We start from the raw sequence: 17234 nt of genomic DNA, 5'->3' as shown, positions 1-17234 counted from the left end.
GAGAAGAAGGCTTCGGTGCCAGGCTGCCAGCTGGGAGCACTGATGATGAGGGGTGGGAGAGAAAGGATTGTTCCTGTCCCTGGCACAGATGATAGGGACCCTAAATAATGGGCATTTGTGGGTGAAATGAGTGCCTTGTTTTTGCTTAAATACTCCCACCCCTTTGCCCTCCAGTCCTATTAGGTAGTGTAGAGAAACAAAGCACGTGGCCATTTACACAGAAATAAAAGGGATGCTTGTTACAGGAAGTTGTCTGTACCACCAAAGCTTCTCCAAGAGCAAGCTGCAGAGTGTCTGCTTGAAATGCATGATTCATCAGTCACTCATTACACGTGCAATTAGCCTGGGTGAGAACAGATGCCATCTCGGTGCCCTTGACACCCAATTTTTCTACCCCAAGTTATTACACTTTCTTCCCTTCTCAACTCCAAGAAACCAGTATGTTCTCTAGATCGTGAGTGGACAGACAACACTGGCACATTCCCACCCATCTACTCAATGGGTACGATTTTATTCTTGCGAGACAGAGTCTATGTAGTCCTTGCTGACCTCGAACTCACAGAGATCCCCCTGTCTCTGCCTCCCTAGTGCTGGGATTAAAGGGGTGTGCCAGTACACTGCACCAATGGGTAAGATTTGTAACTGTGACTTGAGACTGTAGCAGCATTCACTGTTCCACACCCTTCCTGGACAAGGGCACAGGAGGAAGTAATGAGTCCCTGGTTGGAAGCAGGCGGAAGTGCAGGCATATCATACCTTCACCAAGAGAATTATGATTCCTGAGCAGCTGCCAGGCTTGTGTCTACACAAGGATAAAGCAGCCTTTCCACACTGGGTTTAAGAACAGACTTCTTACATTGGACATTGTAATACACACCTGCAACCTCCACTTGGGGGGCCTGAGGGAGGTGGACAGCAAACTTAAGGTCAACCTTGGTTACATACAGAGACCCCTATCAACACTTAAGAAAACCCTGGTATCTTGGGTTATCCCTAAGTGGAACCCCCAAAACCATGGGATCAATAAATTGGTGGAAAACGTAAATGCATGCTGTCACCAGGTCCTTGGCAACGGCCGAATGGACATGTGCCTTGGGGAGAGCAGAGCCTGCTTCCTCAACCTGGAGGGGCCCAGACACCAAGGACAGGTTGTTCCAGCCAGCATCGGACCTAGAGATTTCAAGGACAAGGGAGAAGCCAGCAGTGCCACTGCCCTGTCTGCTTTTGATGGATGGCAGTGGGTGCAACCTTCCCGAGAGCATGGCTTGCTTGGATGTGGAGGTCACGAGCCTCTGAAGTGAGATCCAGAGTCCCCAGGGGAAAATGCCCATTTCCCCAGACTCCCAGAGCCTGGCACAGCTGACACCCACCAAGTGTTCAATAAACGCCTGTCAAATAAGAGGGCACTGGGTAGGGATGATGGTGCCACAGCAGCAACCCCAGACTGCAAGAGGTCCACTCTTCAGAAGAGTCTTTTATTAAAACTGGGTGACATCAATAAGGAGACGGTACAAAAAAAAAATTTTGGTCCATGAAAAAAAAAAAAAACAACAAAAAAAAACCCCAAACAAACAAACAGACAAACCCCCACAATTCAGTTAATAAACAGTCATCCACAGGGACACTGCAGGAGTGCCGAATTGCCTCAGGACCTTCCAGCCAGGAGCCAGGCTGGGGCTCAGCTGCCCCAGGGTCGTCCAGTGTCACTGTGGGGAGAACCTTCAAGGGAGGGCTAGAGGACAGGGAAGAGGGAATCGGCTGTCCCCAGTACAGGGGAAGGGGGCAGGACCACTGCTCGCAGGAGCCTGAGGAGGGGTGGGGAAGCAGGGGCTGTCAGTTCTGAGTTCAGAGCCCATGCTCAACGGAATCCCCCTGTGCCCTGCTGCCCCCACCCTGCAGTGTTGTCTGCGAGCCTGGGACATGCTAACTCCGGGCAATGAAACCTGGAAGAATCTGAGGCTCCCCTGGAAAGATGCAAAGCCACCTGTTCCAAGGAGCCAGGGTCACACCTTCCTGCTGTTACCTGAGGGTCTGAAGCTTTGAGGGCAGGGGGCGGGGAGTCACAAACCCATTTCAGACCTATTCTCCAGCCCTAGGCGCGTTTACTCCTCAGTGCCCTAGAAACCACCAGTGGGTTCCAACTGGGCGGACACGGACAGGAAGACAGTGATGGCCTAGGGCTCTACCCGTTTGCTTTAGGCCTGTTTCTCCATTGAGGGAGGGGCAGGGTGGAGTGAATGAACAAGCCACTACTCCAACAGCAGGAAGGAACAGTCTCTGCTGGGAACAACGGCACCCCAGCTTCGGTCCCTGGGGCTCTGATAGGGAAAGGCAAGACCCCCCTCCCAAGTGCCATGGGTGGGGGCAGATGTGGGGAACTCCTACACTGGGCGCTACGGGAGTGTGTGGGAGGGTGTAGCGACAGTTCAAACCACACTCCAATACTGACATGGGCCCACTAAGGGGTCGGATAGCACTGAGACAGCAGGTCAGTCCAGAGGGCAGGGACCGACCTGGGGCTCAGTGAGGCCCAAGAGCCTGGGCTCGTTTAGTGCCAGAGGGCGAGGAGTACAGGGAGGCTTTGCTCCAACCTGTGGAGCGAGGGAGGAAGGCGGTCACCAGGAGGGCTAAGGTCAACTAGCTTACGGAGTGCCCTAGGCCTGAGTCTCAGAGGAGGGGACAGCTCCCAATGCCTGGGTCTCCTCGCAAGGGCAGGATCAGTGTAGTGGTCTCCCTGAAGACCACCTGGCCGCCAGAGGCCCCAGTCATTTCCGAGCATTGATTACCACTACGGGTTCTCTAACACTATCTAGAGGTCCTATGTAGACCAGGGATGGAGGAGGGAGGTAGAGGCACATGGGAACTTGGTGGGGAGGAGCTGAGGGGAAGGCGGGGTGAAGAAGAGGGTAACAGGTGCCGTGAAACAAAGGGGACACCCTCTTCGTTGGGATGCTGTCCTTGAACCAACAGCATCTCCTGATGCCTCAAGCAAGACCAGCACAGGCCCGCTGAGGGAGCAGCACGGGCCGGAACGGAACTGTGCAGCCACTGGAGGGCAGAGAGGCCTATGTGTTCCGGATTCCCAGGGCTTGCTCTAGCTCTTGCCGCCTCTGCTGCACCTGAGGAGAAACATGGGTGGAGCTGGAGGGGTCAAAGGTCGGCACCAGCACCCCGACCCCGTCACAGGTGCACACCATCTTCCGCCATCTCCCAAGTGTGGCCGGGCCCAGCACCAACCTTGGAGTAGAAGTATCGGCACACGGCCTCCTGAGCCCAGGGCTGGAAGTAGAACTCGGCTCGGCGCTCCTCTTCTGGGTTCCCCACCACATCCGTCATAGTCTGAGAGGGAAGGAGAGAGCCAATGGGACTCCTGCGTCCACACCCGCTCTCAGCCGAAACATGCCCCCTGCCACGCCTCCAGAGACGCTGAGATTCTAATTCCTCGGTGCCTGCCTGTGGCCTGATCCGGAAAGAGGGTCTTTGCAGAAGATCACATCAGATGAGCTCATTGGGACTGCCCTAATCCAGTGTAACTGGACTCTTTATAGACGGGTGGGGGGGTGGGGAGAGATGATGCAGAGACAGACACACAGAGAGTGTGAAGACAAACGAAGAGCGTCTCAAGCCTAACCTGAGGGACACCAGTGGTTCCCAGAAGCCTGCGGGAAGCACAGCAACAACCCTGCTTTTGTCTGGACCTCCAGTCTCCAGCACTGGAGACAAATCCCCATTGCTTAAGCTACCTGGTTTGGATCAGGTTTCTTCAAAAGCCCAGCAAAAACAGCACCCCAAACTACCCCTGGTGCCCATTAAGTCTCTGCCAGGTCCAGGCCCTTTCTGGTGCTCCTCTGCTCAAAACTGTATTAGTCACAGCAAGGCAGGAACCCAAAGCATGTTCCCCAGGCACGTTTTCCTGCCTGAGCTTATAATGCTCTTCTCTGGGAAGTGTCTTCAACTCCATTTTCCATGACTCCGCCAGTGACTCCCTTTCTTCTGAACAACCTTACTAGTTCCAGTTAGTCTGGCCATGGCTCACTACTTTTTAGTCACAGTAGCCTATTTTTTCCCAAATGGAGCACATCTGTGGGAGAGCAGAAACCAGATCCTCAGCTCCTAGCCCAACAGTCTGGAATCAAGTGACAATCCTTTAGAAGTACTAACCATGTGCCTGATGGTTCTGCCTCGATTTCCCTTCTCAACTGTAAAATGGCCCCTGGAATGTGCTAAAACAGTGTGGTCCCTTGGCTCTTCAAGCCATGCTGCACTCCTGGAGTCCTTCTGGATCTTCCCAGGCCCTTTACCTTGAGGTCCCGGCACTGGGACTGAAGCCAGTCATTGATGAAACCCTGAGGGTCTCGGGCAAAGCTCAGCATGAACTCTCGCTGGGTCTTCAGCTGGTTGATAGTTTCTATTGTCTCATGGATCTGAAAGGAAGAAGGTGGTCCATTTCCAGCTAAAGGCAGACCAGGCTGTCAGAGTGCACTGGGTGTAAGAGCTCTTATTGCCCTCACCCTTGGCTTCTTTTTTTTTTTTTTTGAGCTGAGGATCGAACCCAGGGCCTTGCGCTTTACCACTAAGCTAAATCCCCAACCCACCCTTGGCTTCTTTTAGAAAGTAATGTATTTGCTTTTATATCCCAGGTAAGGGAAGTTGTTCTTCCAGCCCCTTCAGTACGTACCTACTCCACCCCTCTCAGAGTGTTTAATGTCCAGACAGACCCCACACTATCAGACTCACCTCCAAACTGGACTGCTCCAGAGCGGCCCTCACCTCTCTCCACCTATCTGCTAATGCAAACAGCATTAGCACCTGCATGATGAAGGCTTCTACCAGGCTCCTGTCTCATCTGCAGGAGTATGCACAGTTCTCCCCAGATCAAAGCTTTATGACCAGGCTCCTGCTTCCCTAGCAGCTCCCTCTCTCTGAACATCATCGCACGGGCACCCAGCACTTCCTGTCACCTACAGCCTGCCACATGAGAGAGCTCTGCACTTCTGCTTTGCTGGTTCTGAGGTAGTCTGGAATTTTAGCTGGCCTGGAACTCATTATGTACATAAGACTGGCCCTGAATTTGTGGCGCCTCCTGCTTCTGCCTCCAAGTGCTAGGATTACAGAGTAAACCACTATGCCTGGCTTTGCTTGTATTTCTTGGAACACACCCGGCTCATTCTCCTCTTTGGATTTTTACAGACCTTATTCTGTCTCCCTGGATTGTCCTGCCTTCCACACCCCAAACACCACTCTGCTTCCTCCTCATCTGCTAATTTCCACTTCATCCTTCCAAGTATAGCTGAGGTGTCTCTTCTCCCAGGAAAGCCCTCCGTTATCTCTGGCGTTTACAAAGCACTAAAGCCCGCAAGGACTATGCCTGCAGTGGTAATGGTAATGATGGTGGCAGCAGACAGCAGGAGTTGCCACTGCTGCCTTTCACGTGCTAGGCACAGGCTCAAATCTCTAAAAACATGACCTCATTTCATGTACAGAGCAACCATATAAAAGCAGGTATTATATATAGTCTTCATTTCAGACATCAGAAACGGAGGCTCAATGACACTAAAAGGTAGTGCCCAAACTGGGCACAGTGGCTCCTCTCTGTAACCCCAGCACTGTGGGACATGAGTTTGAGGCCAGCCTAGTCTACAAGGAAGAAATTGACTCAAAATGCTAAAAACAAAACCAAAAAATATGTAATAGGCAGAACCAAATGCAGGTATGTGAGCTTGTCTCCAATTACCACCACACATACCAACAGCCTAACAAAGACTGGTTCTGGGTATCAAGATATTTTTAGTTAAACCAAGACCCAAAAGGCAGCTAGAAGCTGTGCCCGAGGTGGGGCAGAGACTCTACCTTGTTGTCTAGAGTGGCGATCTCCTGCTGGCTGGCAGTAGACAGCAGAAAAGAATTCATCTGGGTCTTCAAAGTGTCGTCCACTTCCACATCAATGTCATAACAAGCTGTCTTTTTCTGGTCATTTGGGTCAACACTGGGGAGAAAACAACAGGGTCCAGCGAAGGCTTTTCTGAGACCTACTTGCCAAAGGTCAGAAGGATGGTCCAGGGATGAAGGGAAAAGGAAGCGGCTACACAGGGCACAAGGGACATGCTCGACATCTTCCTTCTGAGAGCTGCATGGAGTACACACCTCCAAATGTCTGTACTCTAAACAGGTGTAAGTTATGACACACAAACTGTACCTCACTACATTTGTTTTTATTCTATTTACGTGCCCATATACACTCACTATGTAGGTGAGAGGACAGTTTGTGGGAGCAAGTCCTCTCCTTCTATCACGTGGGTGCCAGGGACCGATGCCAGGTCATGAGGCCTGGCAGCCAGCACCTTTATCTAGTTGAGGCATCTTGCTTGTCTGAGTTTGGTTTTTAGAAAGTCAATGGTAAAATTCAAATAGCACCAAAGGCATTTTGTAAAAGGTTTAAAAATAGGAGTCCAAGCTGGGCAGTGGTGGTGCATGCTTTTAGTCCCAGCACTTGAGGGGGTGGAGGCAGAGGCAGGAGGACCTCTGAATTCGAGGCCAGCCTTGTCTACAGAGTGAGTTCCAGGACAGCCAGGGTTACAGAGAGCCCTGTCCAGCTCCTGCGGACGCGATGTCCAGGCTGTAGAGGGACAACAGGGTGAGGACTAAGGAAACACAGGCCTTCACAACGTAACATGGAACAAAGGAGGAAGGCAAAGAGCTGGCATCTGATGACAGGGCATGCGGCTGTCTAGAGATGCCTGCCTATCGCCCAAATTGAGAAAAAAAAAAAAAGAAAAAGAAAAAGAGCATTATCTGGAGGCCCCATCTTTCCTACAAAGATGGTTGCTGATCCCTCCCACAATGACAAGCTGGTAATCAAGTCTCCAAGGGGCACTGGGGCCCTACTATGACAGTGTTGGCTGATCTTCAGCCACTAACATTCCAGCATTAACTAGAGAGAAGAGTAGGCAATCACACCAGACACAGTAACCTGCAGGGGTAAATCTGCAAAGGTTAATAGAACAGAGATAAGCAGGAGTTCCTATCACTCCCACTTTTAATATAATAATGAGCTTATGTAATTTAAATCTAAATAACAACTGTGTCCAACAAGAACCCTAGCAGTCTGACAACTGGCTGTGCAAGCTGGTCCAAGCTGGTTCCAGCCACCACACCCTCTCAAACACAGGCTCACCTGATGACGTGATTAATGATGATGGGTTCTGGAGGCATAAGCAAGGCATGGAGCCGCTGAGGGATCTCTGAAAACTTCATCCGTTGAGATTCAAAGATCTGGTGAGAGAGAAGTGGCTATAGATTGGTACTTTCAATGCAACTAGACCCTCACAATAGAATGTGTCCTTTACATACCTGCTGGAGGTACTTGTCACAGATAACAAACTCTCGCTCGTGAGGGTCCTGGAGCTTATGTGTTTTAATATATTGCCACAGTGCTTGGATGATCACTGGACGTGTCTGGGTATGGATGCCCAAGAGCCGAGCCAGGCGAGGGTCTAATTTAAACTGAGGGGGCTGCAGAGAACCAAGAGTATACATAAGTTAACTGAGTTGGTTCCATGTGCATTTTGGGGTGTTTAGCATGGCAACACATTCAATCTAATGAACATTAGTAAATCAGGGCAGCAAAGTCACAGAAAGAACTCAGATGACAAGGAAAAAGGTTCTTTCCTAGTGGACCACAGAGGCACAGCACTCATGGGCAGACTTAAACCATTCAAGTCAGACCTCATGGGATGGGGCCATGGAAGCTGAACCCCTCACACCTCCAAATACCTGGTAATCCAGCATCAGCAGGACAGTACACCGTACATTCACATCTCCTGGTCGTTTCACCTGGAAGCCATCCGTCTCCTGGGTAGTGGCGGTCCTGTGCCACTACAGAGAGGAAGAAGTCAGGGGTGCTCTTCCAGAGGAAGAGCTGGGGTAGGAGGGAAGAGCTTCTGTAATGACTGAACATTCAACTTTGATCACTGAGGCTACTGGGGAAGAGCAATAGCATGAGGAGTCTCTAAAGATGTACATGGCTTTGGGATTATGGTCTGTGTAAGCAGAACCGTTCAGTTCTGTTTAGGATGACTGCATTTAAAATGCCTTGAATTCCAGTGATACTTTTACCCACTAAATGGATAATAGACACGGAACAGAAACCTAAGGTAGCTTCAATTTTATGAGGGTGATGTATGAGTCTATGACATTCACCTGGATTACCACTTAATTCCCAAACACCCGCTGCAGACAGGTGTGACTAAACCCCTCTTACTACCTGGACGGAGGAAGCAACCCACTGAGGTCACTACGTAATGAGCTGAGAGGTGAGCTCTGATGTGTCTGACTCTCAAGCCCACAGTCTCAGCCACGATACTCTACTGCTAGAAAACCAAGCATCTTTACAGACCGCTATCGACTCTAGGACTTACTTCCCTTAGATGGCAGAGACCTTCCCATGTCTCTTAGTGGCTGAGGTTAAGGGGCTGCAGCTACATGGTAAAGAAAGGGGCAGGTTAAGTTCACACGGGGCTGGACTATTCCAGGTTTGTATCCCAAACACTGTGGCTGACAGTCTTCAAAACGCTGTACAACCAGGTGTTATAACGAGCCTCTGGTTATTTGAAATATAAATCTAAAGGAGCAAGAGCTGGATCTATGACCTAGACAAACACTAGCACTCTATTAGTCCACCCGCTAACTACGGCGACAGCTATCAGGAAAATACAATGTGTCAGGAACTACAGCCCACCAATACTTATAAACAAGATGCAGAGATAGCCGAAGTGTAAGAGGACTCCATCGCAATTTTCTTTGGGGGCAGTGGTCAGGTGGGTCAAGTCAGACTGCAAGAGTTCTTGGGTCCCAACTAAGTACAGCTAGCGCCACCTAGAGGTCAACATGCAAACTGCAAAGGTGGCAGTGCACAGTTGGGCTGTTCATCCCCCTCCCTCTCTCCCTAAATGTTCAAGTTTGGCCATCATCCCCAACACGATGAAGGCCTGGAGGGCAGGACTACTCACTTCTACCAGATGGTTGTCTGGCCCATAGAGGTCTTTGTCCAGTTCGATTACCAAGGACTTAAAAAAGGAGGAGAACTTTCTCTTTTGCTTGGTGGCATCGTATTTGGACAAGGCTGACTAGAAGAGATGGACAGTGTCATGTGAGAAAAAGAAAGAATTCCCCAAGACAACGTTCTTTAAGAAGGAACTGCTAACCCCAATGGGAAAAAACCCTCGAAAACATCTTCTGAATGTGGCGAGGTGGCCATTAAGTCAGTGGGGTGGCAGCAGTACCTTAACAAGGACGGGGTCCCTGACTTCCCACTGGGGACAGGAGGCCTGTTAAGCCAACCGGTTAACATAACAAAGCACATTTGACAGGAAAGCCCAACTGCAAGGGGAAGTGAACCACAGGCCGAAAGCAGCAGAACAAAAACTGGCTTCATCTGGCCAGAAGCCACCCCAGCAGACAGACTGGACCTCCCCTGGGGAGGTTCTGCTCCTCCTGAAAGTGCATTCAAATGAGCTCACCTGCACACAGTAGAAACAGGGCCGGGAGAGCAAGGGAATGAGGGAAAGACAAGCCTCCCCAAGGAGCTGCTGAGTGGGAAATGTGGGGCTCTCACTGATCTGATTCTCCCCTTGGAGCAACAAAGAGCCAAGTCTTTGGGAATTCTATCATACTTAAATTGTGGTATCTCCACGAAAGCTGGGAGACAGGAATAACCTCAAGGACTTAGGAGAGAAACGTGGCCTCAATGCTAACTAAGCACAGACTCAGGAGGTGGAGATGAGGGACCAGTGAAATCATCTGTGGATGCTGCGAAATGCAAAAGCTAGCATCACCAGGACAAAGTAAACAAGAGTCAGATGCCAGGACAATAACGGTTCCATTTGATACCAGTGAAGCTGTGGGAGCAGATACAAAGGACCATTGTCTTTGTGTGCAGGGAACACAGGGTGCCCCTCCACACCCTCCACCCCCTCCACCCCCACCTCTGCGGAAGCTCCCAGCAGGAGCTGTAAGCACCAGTCAGGCTTCCTGCTGACCACAAAACACAGCTCATCCCCAGCGGCTCTCACCCTGAGCACCAACCACAGTGGACCTGGAACTCACATCCTCCAGAAGGCGTCCTTCTACCCGAAGCTCCCAGGAAGCCACTGTCCCTTCCCCATCCTCGGCATCTGACTTCGCCGGATTGAAAGTGTTAGAAATGAAAATTCGAAGCTTCCGTTTTTGCTGAGGAAGGCAGACACACAGTAGTTTGATGTTAAAGACAGGGTCTCCTAGGCTGTCTTACTATAGGTGGATTAGACTCCACTTAGAATACAAGCCTGTGTATAAACAAATACACTGGGTTACCAGGTGGACAGAACCAGGCAGAGTGGCAGGTTCCCAAGGCCTCAAGGAGTTATAGCACAAACATGGACGGGTGTTTCCGGTGCTCCCCGCCCCCTCCCCTGCCAGCTGTGCTACTCTTACGCTCCTAATGTAATTCCTGGTTTGTGGGCGGGAGGGAGACGCAATCTAAATGCCAAGGAGAGCTGCATTGAGCCTTTGATTTTTCACCCTAAGCCTGGTGAAGGTTCCTGTCCCTCCCTTGACCCTCTGCCTAGTGCTTTCTTTCCTGTGTTACCTTGATGGGGCGTTTCAAGGCCTCTTGGATGTCTAACCGTTTCCTCATAATAGTCTGGTCCAGTTTCCTTTCAAAGGCCAGGAGATCCATATAGGCCTGTGATTCCGGTACCAATTCCCGAATCTTAGGAACAGAAAGATATGATTGGGCCCTAGAGCTGACCACTTCTGGTCTCAGTCACTACTCAAGAAGACCTCTAGAGCCTGCACTCACCCTCTGAGGTAGGATTTTGTCAGCCATCTTCTTTTTCTTTGCACTGTTCAGAACAAATAACTGTTATCAGGCTGGGACAGAACTAGTCAGAACATAAGTTAAGCTGTCAGCATCTTTGTTTATAGCACGACGGAGGCCTGCAGAATGACTCTCCCAGTTACCATCAACGACTCCACCTCCACCTCCACCACCACACCAGGAAGGCTGCACAGGGTGAGTCCCTGCGGCACCATTGGTGATACAGCACCACCACTTCCTGGTTCCCGCCACCTGTATCCTCCACAGGCCTCCCCCCACTCACTTCTTTCCTTCACGCCAGGGGTCATCTTACTTGTGATTTCGATTTTGGACCGCCTGCTGCTGGACCTGCTGGATCTGTTGAGGCGCAGGTCTCTTGCGGGACTGGTCCATCCCTGACTGGGCCAGGCCAGGTCGGACTGAAGGGTTCCCCCCATAGCCAGGAGGTCCCATGGAAGGTCCCTGAGGAGTCATTCGGCTGCCTGGCAGCATACCTGGTCTCTACAGGAGGGAGAGGACCCAGAGATGTCATTCATACCTTTCCTTGATAGCCCCACCAAGAAAGGGTAAGTGATGGAAGAAGTCTGGAGTTTTGAAATGGAACAAGGCTGGGGGGCACAAGGAGTGGAGGACAACCAGACAGCCTCCGGCCTCTCTGAAATATGGTAACTGGACCTTCTTCAGGCCTAGTAGTGATTTTACAGAAGAGAGGGCCTAAAAAGCAGGTTATACTCAAATTTTCTGGCCTGTGTTGGAGCTGACTCACCAGACATCTCTAGCCCTACACTTACTTTCCTAGGTGCTATCTCCTCGGAAGCTGGCCTCAATTTGCAGCTCTAACTTGGGTGTCCTCTGGACACTGGAGCTGCCCATGCCAGGGCCCACTTCGCCCAGCCCGGCTGCACACTCTGTCCTCAGAGGGAAACAATGCCGCCGGGGGCAGGTGAGGATGCTAACCTCCTCCCCCTCCCCGCTCTTCCTCGGCGTGGCTCCCCCCCACCTCCACCCCGGGCCCGGGCCCCTCCCAAGGGAGTCCCTCCCACTTCTCCCTCACCCCTGTCAGTCGTCCGCCCTCGCTCGGCCCCGCCCCTGGCCCACGCGCCCCTCCTCCTGCCCCACTCACCGGATAGGCCGCCCCGGGCATAGGGGAGCGGTACAGCCCTTGACCCGGCGCCGGGCCCATTCGCACGGGAGGCCCGGGAGTTCCGCCCGGGCCCAGAGCAGCCGCCACGCCCGCCCCTCCTGAGGCTCCGGCACCGCCGCTCGGAGCCACAGACTGGAAACCCGCCCGGGCCGCCATCTTCCCGGAGCCGCCGCTGCAGCTGCACAAAGAACCGGAACCGGAACTCCCCCCGCCCCCCGCGCGCCCCCCGAGAGCCTGGGCTGTTTGTGGGCCCGGCCCGCCGGCGGGCACGGGCGGCTCGGGGCAGCGAGACTACGGGCTAGAGGGGGCAACTAGCGGAAAAGGCGTGCTGACCACTCCCTCCCGCCTTCGCGGGCCAGTAGGGAGCACGATCGAGAAGCGATGCGCGGATAGAGAGGTGACGCGAGCGGGCGCCCCCAGGCGGCCGGAGGACGACCAGGCGTTGCAAAGAGACCAGCCCAGCCCGCCGGCTGGAGTGCCTGCTTCCCCGCAGCACAGTGCATTTACCTTTTCCAAAGCATTCTGTTTGCTTTGCTTTCCGTTCTGCTGCTCGGACTCCGGGTACTAAAGAGAGAAACGTGCTGTGTATTCGTTTTACGAACGGAAAAGCTGAACTCAAAGGAGTTAAATGTCTTGGCAAAGACAAATCGGCAAATTAAAAGCCGTTCTGGCTTCCGGTCTCCTGGCTGGTAGCCGGGGCCTCATTTCGCAGATAATGGCTCAATAACTCCCCGATGCGGGAACTTCACCCTTCATCTCAGACCTTTAACTAAAGATTTCAATGAATGTTGACTCTGAATCCTCTCCAAAGAGTCCTGGAAATCTGTCGCCTTTGATTACATTGCCCTTCCACTGTTCAGTGATTCAAACTATTCCTGAACCCTGTGCTTTTCCAGGAGGATCAGTGTTTCCCTGATCAAATATGTAAGGTCTCATGTAGACCAGTACACTCTAGTGGAAGACAGAGGCTTCCATCTCCCAAGTGCTGGAATTACAGGTGTAACCACCACACTGGACTACCACTCAGATTTCCTAACCCGAGTCGCGCGGCCCTCAAGGCAAGCCCCATTCTAACGGTGATACCTATAAACTCTTCAACCAAAAAGAACACTGAAGAGGAGGTGGTGGAAACCCAGTTTATTAGACCGGAGGCATGCGTCACCCAACCAGTACACACTCCTCAGCTTTGCCCTGCTTCCTTCGGGGGAGGCCTGATGTCTGAAGAACTCTTGGGAACCAAGAGTTCTCAAAGCTACTATGGCCTCCCTCTCTGGCTCCAGGCCAACGTACACAGGTGATCTGCCCACGAGTCCTGTTTGGGGATTATTAGAAACCAAGAGACAATGGGGGCAGAGAAGGGCCTGGAAAGGGGTTGGGTCTCTGGCCTGGGAAGAGTGCCTGGTAGGGGTGGGGAGACCCTCTACTTCAACTTGTGGCCCCTTAAGGTAGGGACACAACAGCAGAGCTCTCAACTCCCCCTCTAGGCCCATCTCTTTCCTCACATGACCAAACCCCGCCTCACCAGAAAATGCAAATGGTGGGCCTGGGCATCAAAGTGAAGACGGGGCACTGGGCACCCATAGCAGAGAAAGGCCGATGAATGAGGACTTCCGCTTCTGTCTGTGGGTACCCATTGCCCCAACTGCACAGTCGCCAGCTCCCTCTGTCTCTAACACTCTTGGCTTAGTGTCCAGCCTAGCTCTGCTCCTGGGTATGTGGTACCTCTGCAGCGAGCTCCTCCCCCGGGGAGGCCATGGTCAGCCAGGCAAAGGGCCTCAGGATAGGTGGAGCGAGGAAGAGGGTGTGTTAAGGCTGTGGGGAGGGCAGGGTACCCCGGTTGCAGGGTCAAGGGCGAGGCCAGAAAGAGGCAGAGCTTGTAATTCACAGCTTCCGTTTATGTCGCCGCCACCAAGACAGTGCGGAGGTTACAATGCGCGGGTCGTCTCCTTGTGCTTCTCAAAGGGATGTGTGTACACAGTACAGACACCAGGGGGGAGTCCAACTCTTTATACAGGCAAAGGCATTCAGAGACTGGGGAGTGGGGATGGGGAGAAACAGAAGGGGGAAGTGGGGTGGGAGGGTGATTCTCAGAGACAAGAGGGAATGGGTGGACACACAGGGTTAGGGGAAAGTATATACAGAGATATAGCAATATAGAGTCTGTATCGTATAGAAATAGAAAATGCAGATGAGGTTGTCGAGAGAAGCAAATGAAGCCGGGGAAGAGGAGCGTTCCATAAGAAAATTTATGGATGTGGCCCTCTGCAAAGGCCTCTGAGAGAGAAGCTAGGGAGGTCAGGCTCCAGGACCCCTCTCCCTGAGCTGGAAGCTAACCAGCCAGGCCCTTTATGGGATGTAGAGGAGAGCTGCCTCTTAGGATTTCCCTCCAGCAGCTTTGAGGTGGAGGTGACTTACAGATATCGGGATGTGGCCTACAGCACCAGGGCCACATGGAGTCCCCATCTCTACTTGTAATGATTAGAAGATCCTCTACCTCCTGACGATTTCCATATGATTGAGGGAGCAGAACTGTGCATTTCGTTCTTACCTGGAGACTCGGGCTTGTGGGAGTCAGTGGGCTGAGAGAGTCTCTTAAGGCTAGGGAAGCCCCTCACTAACCCTCTCCCTTAAGGTACATTCTCTGGTTTGGGGTTAAATTTCAGACCCCGGAGATCCCCTCCACCCCTCACTAGGAGAGGGCTTTGGTGACTGGTGGTAGCAGAATGTAGGCGGATACTCAGGTGACAGACAGCCAGACAGACAGAATTCAGGCGAGGAGCTAGGGGAGGCAGCATGGAGCAGAGAGGACAGCCTGAGGTCCTGGCCGGATCTCTCTCGTTCTCTCTTTTTATATTAGTTTAATTTTGTTAAAATAAAAAGATGGGATAGAGGCAGGGAGAGGACTATGGTGAAGACTCCTTCCTCACCAGACAATCGGGAACCACTGCGCAGGGGTGCAGTGGAGTCCCCAGGGTAGATGGGGGCAGCTGGGGGCCCCTCGTTCTCTTAGCCCTCCCCATCTAGGCCTTTGGTACAGTGGCCTGCGGGGGGTGCTTAGCAGGTAAAGTCCTCAAACGTGCCTCGAGCGGGATGGTGAGGTAGGATGTTGGCAGCGTAGGTCATCCCGGCCGGATGTCCTCGGAGGCTCTCGCAGGGATTCTAGCCGAGAGAATTAAGACAGGGACAGGTTACAGAAAGGGCTGCAGGTAAAAAGGTGGCGCCGAGGTGGGTTGGGGGGGAGGCGCAGGCCGGGGGACGCCCCGTGCCTTGCTCGCTCACGTGTCTTTTGACGTCATCCAGGCTGAGCGCCACGCCCTTATCTGCGCTGCTCCTCTTGGCTTCCTTCTGGCATTTCCCTCTTCTACACAACCGGTGCTTAATGACCTGGGAGAGGTCGGGGCAGGTTGGGTGGACTGGAACCCCCAACCCTGTGTGGCCCCGACCAGCCCTGCCCCCTCTTACCTCGTAGGCATAGTCAAAGAGTTCCAGCACCGTGAGGATGCTGGCCCCGATGAACAACCCCATCTGGCCCCCGATGTCTCCTGCGGGTTCAGGTTGGAGAGGTTAGCGGGCTCAGGACACCGAGGGCGGAGAGGTTATGAGGTTATAAGACAGGGGCACGGCAACCATGTTTGCAGAGACTGGCCCCTTGATACAGAAGGGTCAGAAAACCAGAATCTGGCAGGATTTTTATTCTATGCTTTTCTGTATCTTCCTGCTTTTCCAAAACGAGTAGTTATTATTCAGGGGGAAAAAAAGCAACAATGAATTCTTTACAAAATGCACTATTTGCTTATTAGCATCTGGTCCACTTTCAAGGACGTGTGAAAGTTTCTGTTCCTGTCCCTCAACCCTTTCTCTGACCTACCTGCTTGTCTTTTCCACTTTGTCCTAAGAGAAGGCCCCGCCCCTTTCCCCCACGTCATGCCACACTAGAGGGCTCAGGGAAAGACCCTTAGAATGGGACAGACTGGGAGTACCAGGCATTGGGTTAGGAGGGGGCCGTGTCATGTCCTAGGCACAGGAGAGGGCTGGTTCTGTTCACAAGCTCACCCAAGAGCCCTGCGATCTCATAGGCCTTTTTCTGCTCAATGGTCTCATAGTTGAGAACTTCAAAGAAGATGTCCAGCACCAGGATGTTCTCCCTGTGCAGGGATGAGAGGGGAAGAGCTAGGTTGGAGTCATATCTCTGTCCCATACCAGACAGGTCATCTTAGCATGTGAGCCTCTCTGAGGCTGTTTCCATATTCCTAAACGAGATCCTGCCTTCTCGAGGTGCTGCAAGGGTTAAATTAAATGACATGCATGAAAAGACACATTGCATGCTGGCAAGTGGGAGGTGATCCTGGTTACAGCAAGGAATATGGAGCTGGAAGATGAAGCGAGAAGCGCGTGGTGGGAGGAGGGAGCACTTGATCTCCTCCCCCACCCCACCCCCACAACCCACACTCTTTGGTTGCCTCTTGGACCTTCCGTGGATTCTCTCGACTTCCTTGTGCCTGTGAGACTCCCGTTAAAGTATACTCATACCCTCTATGGTCCTTGTACAAGGGCCCTGCCCCACGCAGGAGCATCCTTACCCTATGTACTGCTCCGATTTGTTGAACTTCTTGGCCAGGTACTTGGCCGAGGCTTTGCTGGGGATCTTGACCATGGACAGCTCCTTGCCGTAGCGTGTCAGGTTGCAGGGCATCTCGCACACGCAGTATTCCTGGTCCTTCTCCACTAGGAAGTCTGTGCCCGTGTAAGAGGGACTAGGTGAGTGGGGTCCTTCGGCCAGCACCTTCCCAATGTGGACATATTGGCCCCACCCAGAGGATCCCTAGGATCCCTCTTTGGCCTCAGCCCCGTGTCTACCCTTAACTGATCTCCACCAGCCTCCCTGAGGGTATATTTAATCTCATGTCATTCCCTCGGGGTTCTTGAGGACCAATCATCTGAGGCTGAAAGAGGGTGAAGGCCCCTCCCAAGAGATCCTTATTAATTCTCCACAGGGACCTTGGTGGTACAGATCTCAGCATGTAGAGGCTACTGCGGGTGGAGGCCCAGCCTAATGCAGGAAGGGGTTCACCCTTGATCTCGGTCCTCCTCCGTGCAGGAGGCAGATCGCACGCTCTTCCCTCCCTCTACCTGTCCCAGGTCAGAGGTGCTCACCCAGGGCAGGATCTGCACACTCCTTGTACTGCTCTGGGGTGCAGTATGGGGCGTCCCCTACAAAGGAGAGAAGATGGTGGG

The 17234-nt window shown here is 52.6% G+C and overlaps 2 protein-coding genes across 6 annotated transcripts in view; both read right to left on the bottom strand.

The window, feature by feature from the left end:
- Positions 1 to 1512: 1512 nt before the first annotated feature.
- On the bottom strand, positions 1513 to 12617 carry Smarcd1 (SWI/SNF related, matrix associated, actin dependent regulator of chromatin, subfamily d, member 1). Of its 2 annotated transcripts, none has more exons than XM_036208192.1 (13): positions 11979 to 12617; positions 11169 to 11356; positions 10838 to 10880; positions 10625 to 10747; positions 10105 to 10227; positions 9009 to 9125; positions 7774 to 7875; positions 7351 to 7512; positions 7175 to 7272; positions 5851 to 5986; positions 4302 to 4424; positions 3238 to 3339; positions 1513 to 3119 (listed from the first exon to the last, which is right to left on the bottom strand). In XM_036208192.1, the coding sequence occupies exons 1-13, from the start codon at positions 12153 to 12155 to the stop codon at positions 3066 to 3068; spliced, it is 1548 nt and encodes a 515-aa protein (XP_036064085.1). In that variant the 5' UTR covers positions 12156 to 12617; the 3' UTR covers positions 1513 to 3065. The 2 variants fall into 2 exon arrangements, with proteins under 2 accessions (XP_036064085.1, XP_036064086.1); XM_036208193.1 differs by lacking the exon at positions 11979 to 12617 and adding an exon at positions 11647 to 11824.
- Positions 12618 to 13119: 502 nt separating this feature from the next.
- Asic1 (acid sensing ion channel subunit 1) overlaps positions 13120 to 17234 on the bottom strand; it is a 28644-nt gene continuing 24529 nt past the window's right edge. For 3 of the 4 annotated variants that reach the window (XM_036208190.1, XM_036208188.1, XM_036208189.1), the window contains 6 exons: positions 17154 to 17210; positions 16580 to 16733; positions 16053 to 16144; positions 15462 to 15541; positions 15279 to 15383; positions 13120 to 15158 (listed from right to left, as the gene is read on the bottom strand). In XM_036208190.1, the coding sequence (XP_036064083.1) occupies positions 15054 to 15158; positions 15279 to 15383; positions 15462 to 15541; positions 16053 to 16144; positions 16580 to 16733; positions 17154 to 17210 (593 nt within the window). In that variant the 3' untranslated portion in view covers positions 13120 to 15053. The remainder of the gene's footprint in view (positions 15159 to 15278; positions 15384 to 15461; positions 15542 to 16052; positions 16145 to 16579; positions 16734 to 17153; positions 17211 to 17234) is intronic. The other variant, XM_036208191.1, reaches the window with a different exon arrangement.

This window comes from Onychomys torridus, chromosome 16, assembly GCF_903995425.1.
Source record: "Onychomys torridus chromosome 16, mOncTor1.1, whole genome shotgun sequence".
Taxonomy (NCBI): Eukaryota; Metazoa; Chordata; class Mammalia; order Rodentia; family Cricetidae; genus Onychomys; species Onychomys torridus.
This window is presented reverse-complemented; position numbering and strand designations above follow the sequence as displayed.

Bases quoted from the DNA above. Each gene is read 5' to 3' on its own strand.
- Smarcd1 (XM_036208192.1), bottom strand. From the start codon at position 12,155: ATGGCGGCCCGGGCGGGTTTCCAGTCTGTGGCTCCGAGCGGCGGTGCC. The intron at 10,748-10,837 runs GTGAGTGCAGGC...TCTGTTCCTAAG, and splicing joins ACAAAATCCTACCTCAGAGG to ATTCGGGAATTGGTACCGGA. The intron at 10,228-10,624 runs GTAACACAGGAA...TGCCTTCCTCAG, and splicing joins CCTTGAAACGCCCCATCAAG to CAAAAACGGAAGCTTCGAAT.